This window comes from Micromesistius poutassou (genome assembly GCF_964030765.1).
Source record: "Micromesistius poutassou genome assembly, chromosome: 16".
Classification (NCBI taxonomy): domain Eukaryota; kingdom Metazoa; phylum Chordata; class Actinopteri; order Gadiformes; family Gadidae; genus Micromesistius; species Micromesistius poutassou.
In genome coordinates, this window is record NC_140286.1 from 4,758,941 (window position 1) to 4,775,043 (window position 16,103).

At 45.3% G+C, this 16,103-nt stretch overlaps 1 protein-coding gene across 3 annotated transcripts; it reads right to left on the reverse strand.

Moving 5' to 3' along the window:
* Window positions 1–100: 100 nt before the first annotated feature.
* Window positions 101–13,849, reverse strand: xirp1 (xin actin binding repeat containing 1). 3 transcript variants are annotated; one of them, XM_084480960.1, is made up of 5 exons: window positions 13,643–13,849; window positions 8,353–8,510; window positions 7,941–7,982; window positions 2,776–7,230; window positions 2,196–2,333 (listed from the first exon to the last, which is right to left on the reverse strand). In XM_084480960.1, the coding sequence occupies exons 1-5, from the start codon at window positions 13,761–13,763 to the stop codon at window positions 2,331–2,333; spliced, it is 4,779 nt and encodes a 1,592-aa protein (XP_084337086.1). In that variant the 5' UTR covers window positions 13,764–13,849; the 3' UTR covers window positions 2,196–2,330. The 3 variants fall into 3 exon arrangements, with proteins under 3 accessions (XP_084337084.1, XP_084337085.1, XP_084337086.1); XM_084480958.1 differs by having other exon boundaries at window positions 101–7,230; XM_084480959.1 differs by lacking the exon at window positions 13,643–13,849 and adding an exon at window positions 11,913–12,033 and having other exon boundaries at window positions 101–7,230.
* Between the last annotated feature and the right edge of the window lie 2,254 nt (window positions 13,850–16,103).

Here is a 16,103-nt window from a genome sequence, read left to right on the forward strand (position 1 = left end):
TAAAATGCTCAAAAACAAAAACAAAAAACAGGCAGATTCTTCTTAGTCACTTGACACATTTATTTGACTTATAAACAATATGACATATCTGCTGGTTTAAAATGATTTATAAAAAAAAAAAAATACTTAACATTTTACTATATAATCATGGTATAAAATAATTCATGGACATAAGTTAACATTTTAATGCTTTCATTCGAAAAAGGAATATATCATATGACGTTGATGTTAAAGATTGCATAACATTATTAAAAGGGAAAGCAGTGCTTTTTAGTGCTTTGCAGTTGGTTGGCTAAATGTTACAAAGACTGTGCCTTCCTCTTTTGTATTGTTCAGCCCACTTTCCGAAAATTTCCTTCTTTGCATCATCGGGGAGGTCATGACTTCATATCTTCCAGGGCTGCCCAAAACATCGAACAGCGCAGATGCCTTGCTGTTTGACTGTTTGGTGACAACTGTGGATGTTTTGGAGGAAACAAATGAATTTCCAAAGCCATCAGTTTCTTCATATGTTTCGCTGACAGTTTTGGTGCCGATTATTCCAACAGGAGGTTCTGGAACAGTCTTCACTTCCAGGACACTGACCTTGCGTCTCGGTGTAGCGGGGCTTTGGAAGTGGATTGACGTCTGGCTGAGATCGCCGTTTGAGTTTCCCTCTGTTTTAGGCTTGAATGTTGACATTGGTGACTTTGGTTGTTCGGCATTCTTTCTGGCTGCAGAATGAATGGAGATGAAGGAAGGGCAGGATGGCCCACTGCTTTGTCTAATCAGGGGTTTACGGTGTGCTTGTTCAGAGGTGCCATCGGTTTGTTTTGAAGGGCTTGCATCTTTATTTTTCTCAAACACTTCACCTGTCTCTTTATTGAGCTGGGGTTTAGCCTTGCTGGACACAATGCTAATTTTCCTGATGTTGTTGGAAGGCTGGAAACTTTGTTCAGACTTCAAAGATTCATCAAACAGACCCGATAGCCCTGCAATGTCAGCTTCAGATTTTAAACTGGAGACGGAGTATAAAGCCTTTTTAATGGCTTCCTCGATGTCAAGGAGCTTCGCCAATGTTTGTTCTTTCAGGTCCATTATGTCCTTGCTGGCTTTTTCCAGATCTTCGAATGCGGTCTCCACTGATGAGGTGCTCTCCAGGTCATCATCAAACATTTCCATTTCCACCTTCTTTTCCTCCTTCCTAGTCTTTTTCCTGGCGGTTCTGCTCGGTGTGGCGATCCAAGCAGGGACATCCTCAAATAACCTCTTCATAGATCCAACGTCTACATCGCTGGTATCGCCCTCCATCTCTTTCACTTGAGAAAGGATTATCTTTAGTTCCTCTCGTTTCCTCAAATTTTCAAAAATCCCCATCGCTGCCTGCACGTTTCCTGTCATGATCTCGTCTTTGTGGACCGAGAGCCTCTGTCGTCGCTGATCCGCAGTCTCTTTTGCTTTCTTTTTCCTGAAAACAACTTTCTCTTCTGGCTGTTTTTGTTCTTCACCATTCAGGGCATTTGGCTGGACAGCACATGTATCTGTTGGAATGTTGACAGCTTCCTCCTGCAAATGATTTTTGCAATGGTCGGATGAAACGCTTACGATTGATTTCTTTTTGGCTGCAGTACTTTGCTTGGTCTGCCTTTCTTGCCCAATGATACCATTAACTACTTTAACATTCTTAGATAAAATGGGAGCAGACACATCATTTTGCTTCTCTCTTCTCCCAAAGTTCTGGAGAGCTGTTTGAAAACCCATACTAATTTCATCCCTACCTCCTTCTGAACAACTCTCTATGCTTTTCTGAATCTCCTCCGCTGCATTTATTTTCCGTACAACATTTTTGTCCATTTTAGTTTCGGAACTTAATGATTCTGTGTCAGTTTCACTCAGAGTGCCCTTTTTGGGTTCTGCTACATTTCCTTTAGCCTGAGTTTCAACAGAGCACTCTGTTGCTTCATCAATAGATTTCTGAATAAATGTGTCCTTTGGGGTTTCCCTGTTAGGGAATATTATGCCATGTCTTCTGGTTCTTTGTGGGTTGTTTGACGATACAGTTGGAGTCTGAACGCTGTTCTTGGTATTTAGTGGTATAACAGGGCTTTGTTCACCATTGGGAAAATATGCTTCAAGCCGAGGTTGTGGCTGCATACTCTGTGCTGATTTTGTCCATTCTGGCTTTGGTGCAAGAGTTGGCTTCTGGCCATGGGGTTTCTCGCATGCCTTTTGAGGGAGTTTGGGTGTAGTTTTGTCTTCACAGCAATAAGATGTGGGGTTTCCATTTTGAATTGCTACAGGTTTTGGGATTGTTGCATTCTGTCTTGAAACAGATGGCTGCTCCTCGAAAGTTACTGAAATCGAAGGAGACAGTTCAGTGTCAGAGGGAGGCATGGACACAACAACACCCTGCTTCTTAACAATCTGGTAATTTCCTGAACATCCTCTGCTTGAATTCCTGTATATCATTGCTGTCTTATAGTCTCCCTTTGATACATTAACCCTAGACCTCTCAAGAGACTGGAGGGCCAACTGCATGTTACCTCTTACAATATCCTCCTTCTCTGGGAGCTTGTGCTCCATCGCTGCGCTCTGCAGCGACCTAATCGTTGCCTTCACATCTCCTTTAAAAACCTCAGCCTCTTCTTCTGAAGTCTGAACCTCACACTGTTCTACAGGATGTGACGGTGAATCTTTGGCACAACAATTCGCCCTAACAGCACTTTTTGACACTTCATCTTTTTCACAAGACGGAAATGCATCATGGCTTTTCTGGCTTTTCATGGCTTCACTGACCTTTTGGTAAGTTGTTCTGATCTGTTGGCCTCTGGAGGAAGAATGCGTCTCTGTAACTGTTGAGGAGCTCTGCTCTTGTGCCGAGACTTTGACGTTGTATATCTTTCCAGGGACGATCGTTTCACGCTCCATGTGCATACTTTGGCTCTTGGCCATTTCAAGGGATCTTTTGGCTGCTCTCACATCCCCAGAAACAATTTCTTCTTTCTGAGTTTGGCCTTCTTCCATGTCAGGGCCTTGTGTGGACAGGTCCATGTCATAGATGGTTCCTGGTTTTATCGCCTCACGCTCCACGTGCATGCTCTGTTGCTTTGCACGTTCCAAAGACTGCATTGTTGCCTTGATATCCCCAGCCACAACCTCCTCTTTTTCCATCATCATTCTTTGCTTCACTGCCAGTTGTTGCTTTGCTGTCACTATATCACCAGGTATAATCTCCTCTTTCGGGATGTCAACATCATAGGCACAATCTGATGTGAACACCTTCTTGACATTCTTTACGTCCCCTGGCAGCACATCACAAATGGTCCGCTCCACCAGGTCTTTCTGCTGATAGAGACTTCTCTGAGCTTCCTTGATATCTCCCCTCAGTATTTCAATGCATTCTCTGGATGAAGGGCTTTGACACTGGTCTTCTTCCAAAAGCTCAGTTTGAAGACTCTTCAGGTACTGCAGGTCTCCTCTCTCAATGCAACTTTTGTACAAGTTCACATTACCCTTTTCATTCTCATCTATTCTACAGGACGTGGCAGTCCTTTGACTACTGGAAGTTGCCATGAGATCTCCGATGGTGGACTTGATGCCTCTCCATTCTATATCTTGGCTTTCGGTTTTGGTTTCACTGTGGTGAACAAGCGAGTAAACAGTCATCTCTGCATGTCCCCCAGCACACTCTTGCATGATGATCCCCTTTTTGAAAGATTTGGTGTGAATAAGTAAGCTTTCAATCATCTGTGCAATAACTACTCTTTGATCTCCCTCTGGATTGGTGGCCGCTGTCGGCTGGCTGACAGGAAGTTCTACCACTGTAGTGTTCAAATCCCCTTTCTCATTCTCTCTGATGAGAGTGATCTGAGGCTTAAGTGTTGGTTTGCATAATAACTGCAGCATGATGTTCCTGATGTTTCCCTCAATAACCTCCTCATTCTGTATTTGTACACCCTCTTCAAGCTGGTACTTTGCCATGGTAACATTTTTGACCTCACTTGCTTCTATTACAATACCACTAGAGTGAAGGTAGGTCAGCTCATGGAGACGGGTGAGGGTTTCAGCAACACTGTTGATTGTGATTTTGTCTAGCGGGGTGGTTTCAAAAAGCCAAGTGGTGCTCTTCACATCGGCCTTTGGTCTGTCTTCCTCAACGCTGGGCACTAGGGTATCGTTAGCCTCCTTGATCTTGTCCAGGGGCTGTGATTCAAAGAGAAATGTGCTACGTTTCACATCTCCTTTACCCTTGTCTTCTCTTTGGACAGTGTTTACTGTGCCTTGCTCCTCGGAGTCCCCTTTGAGACTGTCAATCCTGTGATTCTCAAAGAGCCAGGTGGAGGTTCTGACATCACCTTGCTGTACATCTGTCACACTAACCATTCTAACAAAATTCTTGTGGGTCGCCTGGTCTGATTCAAAGATTTGCTTGTTAAGCTGCACATTTTTTCCTACAATGTCCTCTACGTCAGCGACAGCGGGTGTATCTGGGCTGGTGAAGGAATCCAATGGCTGGGTCTCAAACTTCCATCTGGCCGATTTCACATCGCCTTTTTTGACATCTTCTTGGGTGACAGCTCGAATCACATAAATCTCATTATCTGCCTTGATTGCGTCAAGGGGCTTTGTTTCAAACATCCATCTTGCTCCCCTTACGTCGCTGCTCACAATCTCCTCTTTCTTCACAGTGGTCACCTCGTGAAACTGGCCCTCCTTGTCTCTGATTGCGTAAAGGGGCTGAGACTCAAATATCATGGTGCTGGATTTGACGTCAACATTGCTCTCAGGCTTTTCCACACAGGCAGACTTCTCCTCGAAAGGCTGATCGTGGATCTTGTCCAAAGAGAAGGTCTCGAATACAAACTTCTTATTGGTTACATCCCCACCCTCCACTTCACTGACTGTCTGCGTGTCTGCTAGAGCCTTGTCTTTCTCATTTATCATGTTGATGGGACGGTTCTCAAACATCCATGTGAACTTATGCACAGATCCTTCCGGAATGTGCTCACCCAGATCCTGTGAGTCGGTTGCCATCACCATCTCTGAACCTATTTCGTCAAGGGAGCGGGATTCAAAAAGTTCCTTCACTCGTGAAACATCTCCAGACTGGACATCCACCTGGCTAACGTACCGGGCATCCCCTTCTATATTGGTGTCCTTTCGGATTCTATCTAAAGTCTCTGTTTCAAAGAGTCGCTTCACAGTTTTGACACCGACCTCTGCTTTCACAGAGTCTTGTGCCATTACGCACTTTAAACGTTGCTCCTCGCTGTCCTTGACACTGGCTAGAGGTTGTGATTCGAAAAGCCAAGTAAAGGATTTGACATTAGTGTTCTCTATGGCATCTTTGTTGTTAACTGTTTCTGATTTGTCATACAGAATGTCCATTGGCTGTGTCTCAAATAACCATCTGCAGGTCTTAACGTCACCTTTCTGAAGCTGCTCTGCTTTGGTAGAAGACTTGGCTTCTGTTTGATTGAATTTGGAATGGATTCCATCTATAGTTTGGGTCTCAAATAGCCATTTGGCCATGTTGACATCTGCTGAATCGACTTCTCGAGTAATACCTTTAATGACCTCAACATTTTCTTTTCCCTCTGTAAATTGGTCAAGGGGTTTTGTATTGAACAACCACTTGTAGTTTTGGACGTTGCCTTTGATTAACTCTTCTCGGCTAACTGTTGTGACTTCGTGGAGATTGCCTGAGGAGTCCTTTATAGTGTATAAAGGAGTGGTCTCAAACAATGCTTTGTTGTCCTTAACATTTCCTGCTGTGATATTAATTTCCCGTAAGTCACTTTTCTCATCACTACGAGTTATGTTGCTTATGGGAATTGTCTCAAAAAGGTTTTTGAATGATTTCACATCACCCTTTTCAATCTGTTGTTCCTTGACTAAGGTACTGGTTGCTGTGCTGTAGTTTTCAAACATCTGCTTTGTGCCTTTTACTGCTCCTTGTTCATCTGCAGAGAGGGTTATTTTTTGCAAACGTCCGACCTCTAAGCTCTCACTGAGGCTGTCCATGGGTTGAGTTTCAAACAGCCAAAGAGATGTCTTGACATCTCCCCCAAGTACTTCCTCCTTGTCCAAAATCTTCTCAGCGGAGTCTCCTTTTAGCATCGCCAGCGGCTGGGACTCAAAACGTTTTTTGGTTTCCCCAACATCAGCCTCTCCTCTGTTTTCCACAGATGCTTCAAATGCTCCCATCTCTTCCTTCCCTTCTTGTATCATGCCCAGTGGCTGTGTTTCAAACATCCATCTCTTGCTGTCCACTCCTCCCCTCTGGCCTTCTTCCAGTGATATACCTCGGATCATCTTAACTCCATCCGTCCCCTTGTTGATGGTGCCCAGCGGCTGGGTTTCAAACAGCCAGCGAGCGGTGCTGGTGCTGCCAGTTTTGATCTCCTCTCTGCAAATGGACCTGACCTCATGCATGTTGCCACTGTTGTCCTTGATGGCACAGCATGGATCCGCCTGGAACAGCTTCACAGTCTTCTGGATGTCGCCCTTTTGTTCCTGGAGCTCAGACTTCAGTTTCAGGAAGCTGTAGTCCTCAATGGAGCTGCAGCGGCCCAGGTCGGTCAGCGTCTGGGACTCAAAGAGCAGCCGTGCCCCTCTCACATCGCCCCTTTCGACAGGTTCTTTTAAGACGGTCTCCACCAGCTCGCCCTCCTCTGTTCTGAGTTTGTTCAGCGCATCCATGGGCTGAGTTTCAAACAGCCACGTCGAGGTTCTCACATCCCCTCGCACAGAGGTTTGCCTTCTGGCAAAGGCGCCTTGTTGGGTGCCATCCACTTGCTGGAACACGGAGGAGGTGCCTCTGACGTCTCCGCCCTTGAGCTCCTCTTCGTCTAGCAGTTTCCTGGTCGTGTGGGGATCGCCGATGTTGTCCAGAGTCCAGTTCTCAAAGATCCACCTCATGGACTGCACCTCGGCCTGGTAGCCACCGTCCCCAGCCTCGGCGGACTCAGAGTGGAGGGCCTCCACCAGCTCGTCATCCACCATGTCGTTCAGGTTGTCTCGTAGCTCGGGATGGATGTGCTTGAAGAGCCTCTTGATCTCGTTCTTCTGCTGCTGCTGGTAGAAGGTGGAGAAGGTTTCCTTGGGTGGGGGCACGGGAAGGCTGGCAAGAGATGGACAGCCTTCATGGTCCAGGGGTCGGGGAGGGACAGGCGGAGGTGGAGGAGGAGGCAGGTCATCATCACTGTGAGACGATTCTGAAACGATGACTTTTTTGGTTGCGTCGGCCATCTTGAAGTTGATAAAGAAAGAGGAGATCAGGTTAGTTCCAATGTTTGTTTGGACACGTTGTATGGTTGAATATATGTCAAGCGTTACATTACCATGCATGAAGCCAATTAAGCTATACTTTACCTTGTCTTTTGTTTGCTTGCTTTCATGTTTTGCACACCACACAGCATCCTCTATTTTGCCAAGGTTAGCAACACTTCATAGCCGTTAGTAGATGTTGGACAAATACGCACATTGATCACGCTTGAAGGTGCGGACACATTTAGGTTAGTGTGTCATTGGTCTCTACGATTATTATCTTCATTCAGAGATTCAACTTTTTGCTTGTTTGGTAGATGCAAGTTATTTGTATTGAATTGCCTTTATTTTATATAATTGTATTATTTTGTTGGTCCCAAGATGAATCCATACCATTTTATATTATTGAATATATAGAAAATATCTAACAGTAAATACAAATCCATACAACTAAATTAAAAAACAATGTATCATGTGCTGTAAATCTGACTGAATGAAGGATGTTATGCATCTTGCATTGCAATGCTTAAAAGAATATGTGATATTGGACGATTAACATGCTCTAAAGCCTAGAAGTGATGGCATAGAAGAAAGAGTGGAAACATTCTACGTTATTTGGAGTGAACTACACAGAACAAACACAGCACAACCACACACGTTTGTTAGTATTAATCATGAGTAGTACACAATACCTTGCTGGCTTTACGTCTCGGTTCTGAAGTGCCAAGGAATTCCTGAGAACAAAACGGATGATGATTCAATAATAATACTTCATTCATTATTGACTTTTACGTTAAACAACAAGTACTTAGTATTACAGTTATCAAAACAAAAGCAAACCAACTAGCCCAGAACTACATAAAGCAAGGAAAAAAGTAACAAACTAAATAAATCAGTGCCTTAACAGGAAGGTAAAACCTCCGCGAAATAAAGGGCCAACAATTCAGAGCACCGCAGATTAGAAGTACAATAGGTTGGACTGACGGCCATTGTGACCAAGAATAGCATGCCTCCCCCAACACTCTCCCCCTCCTCCCCCTTCAGTGTGCCACGGCCCCCCGTTTCGGGGAGGCTGTAGGTATGGCAGCTATGCGAGGAACTCACGGGCGGAGCTGGGCTTCCTGCACAGTCTGTCGCTGCCACTCGGGACAGGTAGAGTGCCGATCTGTCCCTGACGGAGGCGCTGCCGGGGGTGCTGCGCTGGGCCGGTCTCGACGGGGCCCGGGAGTCTCTCTGGGTCAGGCGCTGAGTCTTCTGGCCTTCTGCGAGACGGGGACACAAACACGTTTCATATTTATCACAGTTGATTTAAGACTGAGCGGAGCACTGTGTAGCGTGACCAGCAGGTTCGGATCCCACTGGGGGCCTGTGAAAACTGAAAATTGTGGTCCAGTGTGACCTGGTCATTAGAGCATGGCATCAACACTGCCAGGGTTGGGGGTTTGATTCCCAAATGTCATTGATATCATTGTGCATTAATATTATTCTTTTATATATATTTTTGCAGGTAATATGTCATTATTTTCAAACATTTCCAGTGTCCTGTCATCATAAATGGTTTACATGTCGCATTAGGTCGATAAAAGGTATTATTAAAACGCGTATCGTGCCCTTCGGGCGTGCATTGACAGCGAGTAGTATTTTTAGGGATGCCGGAATGTCTGTTATCTTCTCTGTGTCTGTAAGCCATGGTCCCTACAGAGCCGTAGACACAAGTACTCTCCACCCAAGTGGGTTAAACAATGTCCCCAAATAGAAGCGGACCCACTGGAGTGGACGGAGATAGGGGTGGTGTCGAACCCACGCCACAGCAAACCGCCACTTTGGCAACTGTTTTAACATTGTCAACTGTTTTAACGTTCTACCTTTTTAACCTATCTGCGACTTAATCCGCCACACTCATTTTTCCCACGACAAATGTCTAAAGTAGAACTCTCTAAAGTAGAATTTCTTCCTCTCAAAGTCTGTGTGTAGTCTGTGGAGGAAAAAGTTGGGAAATTGTTTTTAAAGTGTAAGTGTAAGTGTGTAGTGTATGTAATGACGAGCAGCTTTCGGAGTATTTCTTTTTTTATAAAACATTAAACAACAATATGACCGCGACTATCGGTAAAAGAGCCAACACACGGCGGCAGTTGGTGGGATTCTTGGCCGCGGGTGCACCAGCCAGGGACCGGAGTGTGAAACCCTAGAGGAGGACGGGCTGGAAAAAACACAACAGCAACTGCTGGCTCAGCTGGAGCGGCCGTGATTGTTTCGCCGCGCGTCGCTTATTGTGAGCTCCCCGCCGGACCGGACTGTCAACACCTCACCGGAGGAATGTCCGACCGGCGGGGCTGACGCGGTGGAAAACAAACTTGAGCCGCGGAAGTGATGTCCTGTGATAGAGCTCAATCCGACCGAAACGAACACGCCCTATCGTTCTTGGGAGAAAGACAAATCACGGCGAGCTGAAATAAAGCTGTGTTTCAACGTGAAAGGAAAATAATAGGCAAAATGGTTAATTGTTTCACGAGTGAAAAAACTGTTGACATGGGTTTGTATCTCATGATGAACGAGCATCACCTGACACCAGACAAAAGGAAATATTTAACACTTGGGAGGTTTAAAAACAGCCCCCAACTTTGGCTTGGGGAGGTTAGTGACCCAGTCTGTGTGTGTGTGTGTGTGTGTGTGTGTGTGTGTGTGTGTGTGTGTGTGTGTGTAAGAGAGTGTGTGTGCATGTGAGAGTTTGTTTGTGTGTGTGCCTATTTGTATGAGAGTGTGTGTGTGTATGTGTGCCTGTGATTGTGTATATGTATGTGTGTGTGTGTGTGTGTGTGTAAGAGAGTGTGTGTGCATGTGAGAGTTTGTTTGTGTGTGTGCCTGTTTGTATGAGAGTGTGTGTGTGTGTGTGCCTGTGATTGTGTATATGTATGTGTATGTGTGTGTGTGTGCCTGTGTGTGTGTGTATGTGAGTGTGTGTGTGTGTGTGTGTGAGTAATGGTCCACATTTTAGCTAGCCTCTCATTTTTTACGCAGTAAGCTGTATGAGGACAAAGGCCCAGCAGCTACGGCCGGCGCCTCTCACGAGCCGGGACTTAAAGCATTTTCATAGCTGGGTGAGCAGGCAGAATGAGCTGCATGTGGGCCCGTGTGGATGTCATAAACCCCTGTAAGACCCAGGGTTCCATCATTTGTTATCATCAGTTAACGCCAACGTAAAGTGCTGTTGCTAATGCTAATTAATAAAACATTGATTCACTTAAGTTTAGTAATAGTCTATTTATAAAGTGCTTTTCATTTTAGCAATCTAAAAGTGCTGTACAGGGCAAAAGCAAATGTGCACTTCCTGCAAGATGGACCAAATAAACCATCAGTGGGAAATGATCCTTGACTAAATTCCGGAGATTAAGGGGATATGCTCTTTGGTTCTTCTACGTTCAGAAGACTGATTTGAGGATGAGTTTCCATCACTAGGCTTCCTGTTAAGATATTCCCCATTTAGCCATGTACTCCCCAGAGGCTTTTTAAAAGAGAAATACTCAGGTCAACTGTCATCTACTAGCCTCAGCACTGCGTTCCCCAGCAGGGGCCCCTGCCCCTTGTCTCTCCCTCAGTAACGTGAGGCATAGTAATGCGATGGGCCCTTCGGGGCCACCGACAGCTGTCCAAATGACAGGGAAATCCAGTTGGTATTTATCTGGGCCACCACCTTTACCACCATCAGCTGCTCCTGCCTGAATGCACATTCACAGACTGCAATGAAAAGCCACCACCATGTTGAGGACCGGGGGCCCCTCCCACTGGTGGCCAGACCTCCCAAAAAGCAGATCAAAGATTCAAAGATCAGTGACCTGAATACTCAGATCTGATCTGGTGGACCCGAGTGGTTCACACTGCAAGCATAGGACCACCGAGATCAGATGGGGATCAGGTCTGGGGCCCCATATAAAAGTGGCCCTTAAATCTGGTGAGAAAAAAATCTGATTCCATGTGAATTGTGCAAAGTCAAATCACACTCCATATTCTAATCAATTATAATCATAATCACTAACCATTATTCTGAAACTACAAGGTAAAACAATGCATCTCTGTTTGTATACATTATGCAAGTAGTGTAACCCTGTGTCGTCACGACAACCCTATAGAGGCCAGTTATTGGCTGATCTCTGAGTTTGACCCGCCATTCCAGGCTATAGATGGATTACAGGCTGGGAAATTATGTCTACTCATGTCTGTTATGAGTAACACGCCGGAGAACCAATGACCTTGGTCATAAAAACTCATACTATTGTACATTACCGACCAAATTGCCTAAATATGTGGAACATTCATCTTGGGCCTATCCTGATCACTCAATAAAACACAATTAAAGACCCTACTACTCAAGAACACCCTGGGGCACAGAGAAACCGACCTGTAGAGGTCCTCTCAATATTCGGGCACCATATTAAATAACTCTGATCATGACACTGAATAAATAGGAATACTAAATAAATGTTAAAACATTTATACAAATTCATTAATAATAATAAAACAAATTTTACTCAAATGAATTGTATATAAATCAAATTGACTTCACTCTTATGAAATAATCTATAAATTTAAACTTTTATCAATAACAAAAAGTTATTCTACAAAAAGCATTTATGCTTCCCTCCACAACTCTGGGCGTTAATACTCACATATGTGCTTCCCAGCGTGGTGCTGAACCTAATCTCGGCGCGTCGATAAAGTTCCCTGATAGATCCTGTAGCCTGGGTGGCGTTGGCCTCAGAGCGGTTCCAGCTGCTCCACTCGGATGTGTGTGTGTGTCTCTTGGGGAGTGTACCTCTCTCTCTCTGTATCTCTCTCTGTGTCTCTGAGTGTCAGCTCTCTCTGGTCTACTGGTCCCAGTGACAGCTGATTTTTATCAGAGCTGCTGCTCAGGTCAGGGAGGGGCAGGGGGTTGGGGGGGGGGGCTATTTTTGGGAGGGTGGGATGGCGACGGTCTACTCAGCTGAGTCCATCACCTCCTTTAGGCCCCGACGTTGGGGGTGAGGAAGGGGGAGGTGGGTGGGGGACTCCCCTCCCATTCCCACGGCAACCCTGTCAGATATCTATAATGGGCCAATGGTGCGTCTTGGACGTGATGTCACCGGGGAAGATAATCCAATATTAATACAACCTCACCTTCTGACGTGGTGTCAGTCCTACTTTGGTAAGAAGTTCTATTGACAAGATGGATTAACTATTGAAAACGTGTCCTAATGGGAGGTCCTTCTGTCCTGGTGCTCCACATCATTATTGGATTGGAATACTCGGCCGAGTATTCCAATACTACTACTACTACTACTACTATTACTACTACTACTAGTAGTAGTAATAGTAGTAGTAGTAGTAGTAGTAGTATATTAGTAGTAGTAGTATTAGTTTTAGTAGTAGTAGTAGTAGTAGTAGTTTTAGTAGTAGTAGTAGTAGTAGTAGTAGTAGTTTTAGTAGTAGTAGTAGTAGTAGTAGTAGTTTTAGTAGTAGTATCATTATTATGAAGGAAATATAAAGGAGGTGAACAAGAAAGACCTTAATCTTACAACGTCAAATCCCCACACCTGGACTGTGGCCTCGATCACCTCACCCCGGGTCGTTTGTTGTGAGGTTGTAACCGTGTCTCAAGCAGCAGGAGCTGTGTCACGTCTCGGAAATGAAGGCATGCGAAGCCCGGGCTGCCGAGGTGTGCGTGACGCTTACAACCGTCACGGTCATTACCGCCACCGACACCTACGCGTCTATCTTGAGCATGTTGCGCCGTACGCATTGCTATGCTTGTACACACTCGTCTCTGTATTTATCTTTCTGGGATGACCACCAGAGGATGAGACGCTAACATTTTAAAGAACTTGAATTACCGTTAAGCCGGCACTCTAGCTTGCCGGGGGCACACTGCGGCCTTGACATTGTGGCTTGCCGGTAATTTGAGAACGGGTGACTTCACTCTACGCTTTTGTTTCAGACGCTTTTATGTGCTGTTCCTCAAGGCTTTCACCTCACAGGGAAGATTGATGTGTGGTCAGGTTCAGACAAAGAAGCAGAAAGTAGGCTACTAGTAGCTATGTAGCATCTTTATAAAACATTGTGCCTTTAAGTTTCAACAGTTTGACAACTTTGACCAAAGTAAGTCAGGAAGGAAGGATAGAAGAAAGGAACGAGAGAAAGAACATTCAACATTCAAATAGGACAGGAATAGACAACGTGGATAAATATGTAGGAAGAAGCAGAAAACCACCTGATTCTAATTTTAAATGGCGCCTGTTGTATTCTTTGAGGAAAACTGTTTGGATGACTAAACAACAGTTTTGACCTTTATACCCGTACGACAGTCCTGGAAATCCTTCAGCGGTCTCGCCGGCCTAGTCAGATTTCATGGAGCATTACTCACCATGGGGGTACTTGGGCGATCTAAAAGAAGTCTCCGGAAGCACATTGTTTGTTGTGTCTCTGCGGCTATTTTCATCCTGGGCTACTTTCTGTGGAAGTACAAGGAGCACAGCATAATTCATAAAGAGCTATTATTATTATGAGCCTGAATAGTAATTAATAATTAACCCAAACGGTTAGAAACTCGAAACATGATAAATGTATCAACATCAATACAATATTTAATGATTAACATGCTGGTTTTCGAATGTGACAGCACACACATATACACGCACACACACACACAGACACACACACAAACTCTCTCTCTCTCTCTTTCTCTGACACACACACACACACAGACACACACACAAACTCTCTCTCTCTCTCTCTCTGAAACACACACACACACACACACACACACACACACACACACACACACACACACACAGACACACACACACACACACACACACACTACCTGAGGGCCTGTGTTCTCTGCCGAGGTGCTGTGTCTTCTTCCTGCCACTAGGGGGCGATGTCCTCCAATGACCGGTTTGGTGTGGAGCCTCGGGCTGCTGCCGTAGTCCGGTTGGAGTGAGGCCTTGGACTCAAACAGGTCTCTCAGAGCGCTGGTACCGCTGACCACAGGCTCTCTGGAGGGCAGGTGCTCCACAGACAGGCTCCTGCAGAGCGGGAAGCCCCCTGTATACACGCTCCCCCCGCCATCCAAGGGGTCCGCCTAGAGAGAATACATCATGTCATACTTCCCCGTGTCTTGTAAGAATAACAGTGTAGTGCAGTGGTTCTTTGCTTTTGTTAGCTGCCACGGCCCCCCTGTGGTTAATGAAATATGTCAGCCAAAAGGTTCTGGGTTTGATCCCTGTGATGCCTAACCTCTGTGCCTGCCTATACCTACACCTAACCAATACCTATCCTATATTAACCTACACCTAACCAATACCTATCCCTAAAATATAGCTATCCTTAACATATACCTATGATTCCAGGCAGTGACGCACTGGACATCTGGCATTCGGGCAGATGCCAGATGGGCCGCGGCCTCTCGTGGGCCGTTTGGGCCGGCCAATCACGGAGCGGCATGCTTGTCGGGTTTGCGCGGCCTCTTCGTCGCAGGGGCAGCCCCACATTATCTCTCGGCACACTATCAAGCATTAATAATGTGCATTTACGGTCTTTTACTGCTAACGCGCGATGCAACCTAGCTCCACCAGCCAGCCCCCCCCCGCCCTTCCCCTCGTCAACAATCCTGTCCGCCCGCAACCAAACACACTCCCCCCCCCCCCCGTCAACAATTCCACCCGCGGACCCTGTTATGTTAATGTGCAAATGCCAGGGCCGTTTTTTTATCCCAGTCCATCACTGGTTCCAGGCAACCCGTAACCTGTGTTTTCACAGGTTACGGGTTGTAACAGATCGATGTGCTCCCAGTTCCAGCTCGTAACTTATGGGCTAAAAAATGTCACTGTAATCACTGTAGGACTGTTTGTTGGAAAGCCATCTGCTAAATGACAAAATACTAAAGAGTTACCTGGAGTTCAGCTTTTTCACAATTCCTCAGGTCTCCAATGCTCTGGTACCTGTAAGGCGGCCATGCTTTGTGACTCAGTAATATGACATCATTGTTCATGACCAGATGCACAAAATGTATGTTTTAATGTGCATGGTATGCTATAGAAGTATGTAGAGTTGTGCAGTACTCACTGTTGCACCAGCTGCAGCACAGACTTCCTGTTCAGGGAGAGAGAGTTGGATGGCTTGAGCCATGACAATTCTGGATTCCCTGACAGGTTCTTTAGGGATTGGCTCTTCCGTAAGGTGTGCATTGCCATGGCAACTTCCTCAACCAGCTGTCAACACCCTTTTGAAAAACAAAAAATAACAATAATCAGACTTCAATTCTGAAACTTTGTCAAAAACCAATCAGATTCAGAAACAATTGTTATTTTCACAGATAGTTCAAAAAGTGAGGTGTAAAGATTATGTTTACATCTGAATTCAGGGATAAAAAGGTATAAAACTATTAAACAAATCCATCCATACCAAATCCACTCTTTATAGCGAGATGCTCGTGATTCATGGTGCAGACATGCGCTCTGTCATATGATTCTGTTAATGTGTAGGCCTCCCACCGACAGGTCATAAACTTCACACCACCAAACTCTCAAGTGTCGTATGAGTCAGAAGAACTACATACCCGCATGAAAGCTATACGTTTAAAACGGAAACAGACTATAACATGTACCGATCACCATCCCCATGGGCTTCAGCAGATGTCATTTGCTAATTCATCGTGCCCGCGAGACCGTTTGTGATAGCTTCAAATTGTAGCGATTTAAGACATATAATGACAGGACTGGTGCATAGTGCATCATAACAGAATGTCGCAGATGATCAATGTGAATAATAACCAAAGTTACACCCCTCGGTGCCGGGGCCGTTCATAGAGAAAACAGTGTATA

Coding starts and splice junctions, on each gene's coding strand:
- xirp1 (XM_084480958.1), bottom strand. CDS start 13,763: ATGAATTATGCTGTGCTCCTTGTACTTCCACAGAAAGTAGCCCAGGAT. Junction 8,511..13,642: donor ATCGCCCAAGTACCCCCATG/GTGAGTAATGCT, acceptor CCCGTCTCGCAG/AAGGCCAGAAGACTCAGCGC. Junction 7,983..8,352: donor CAGGAAGCCCAGCTCCGCCC/GTGAGTTCCTCG, acceptor TTTTGTTCTCAG/GAATTCCTTGGCACTTCAGA.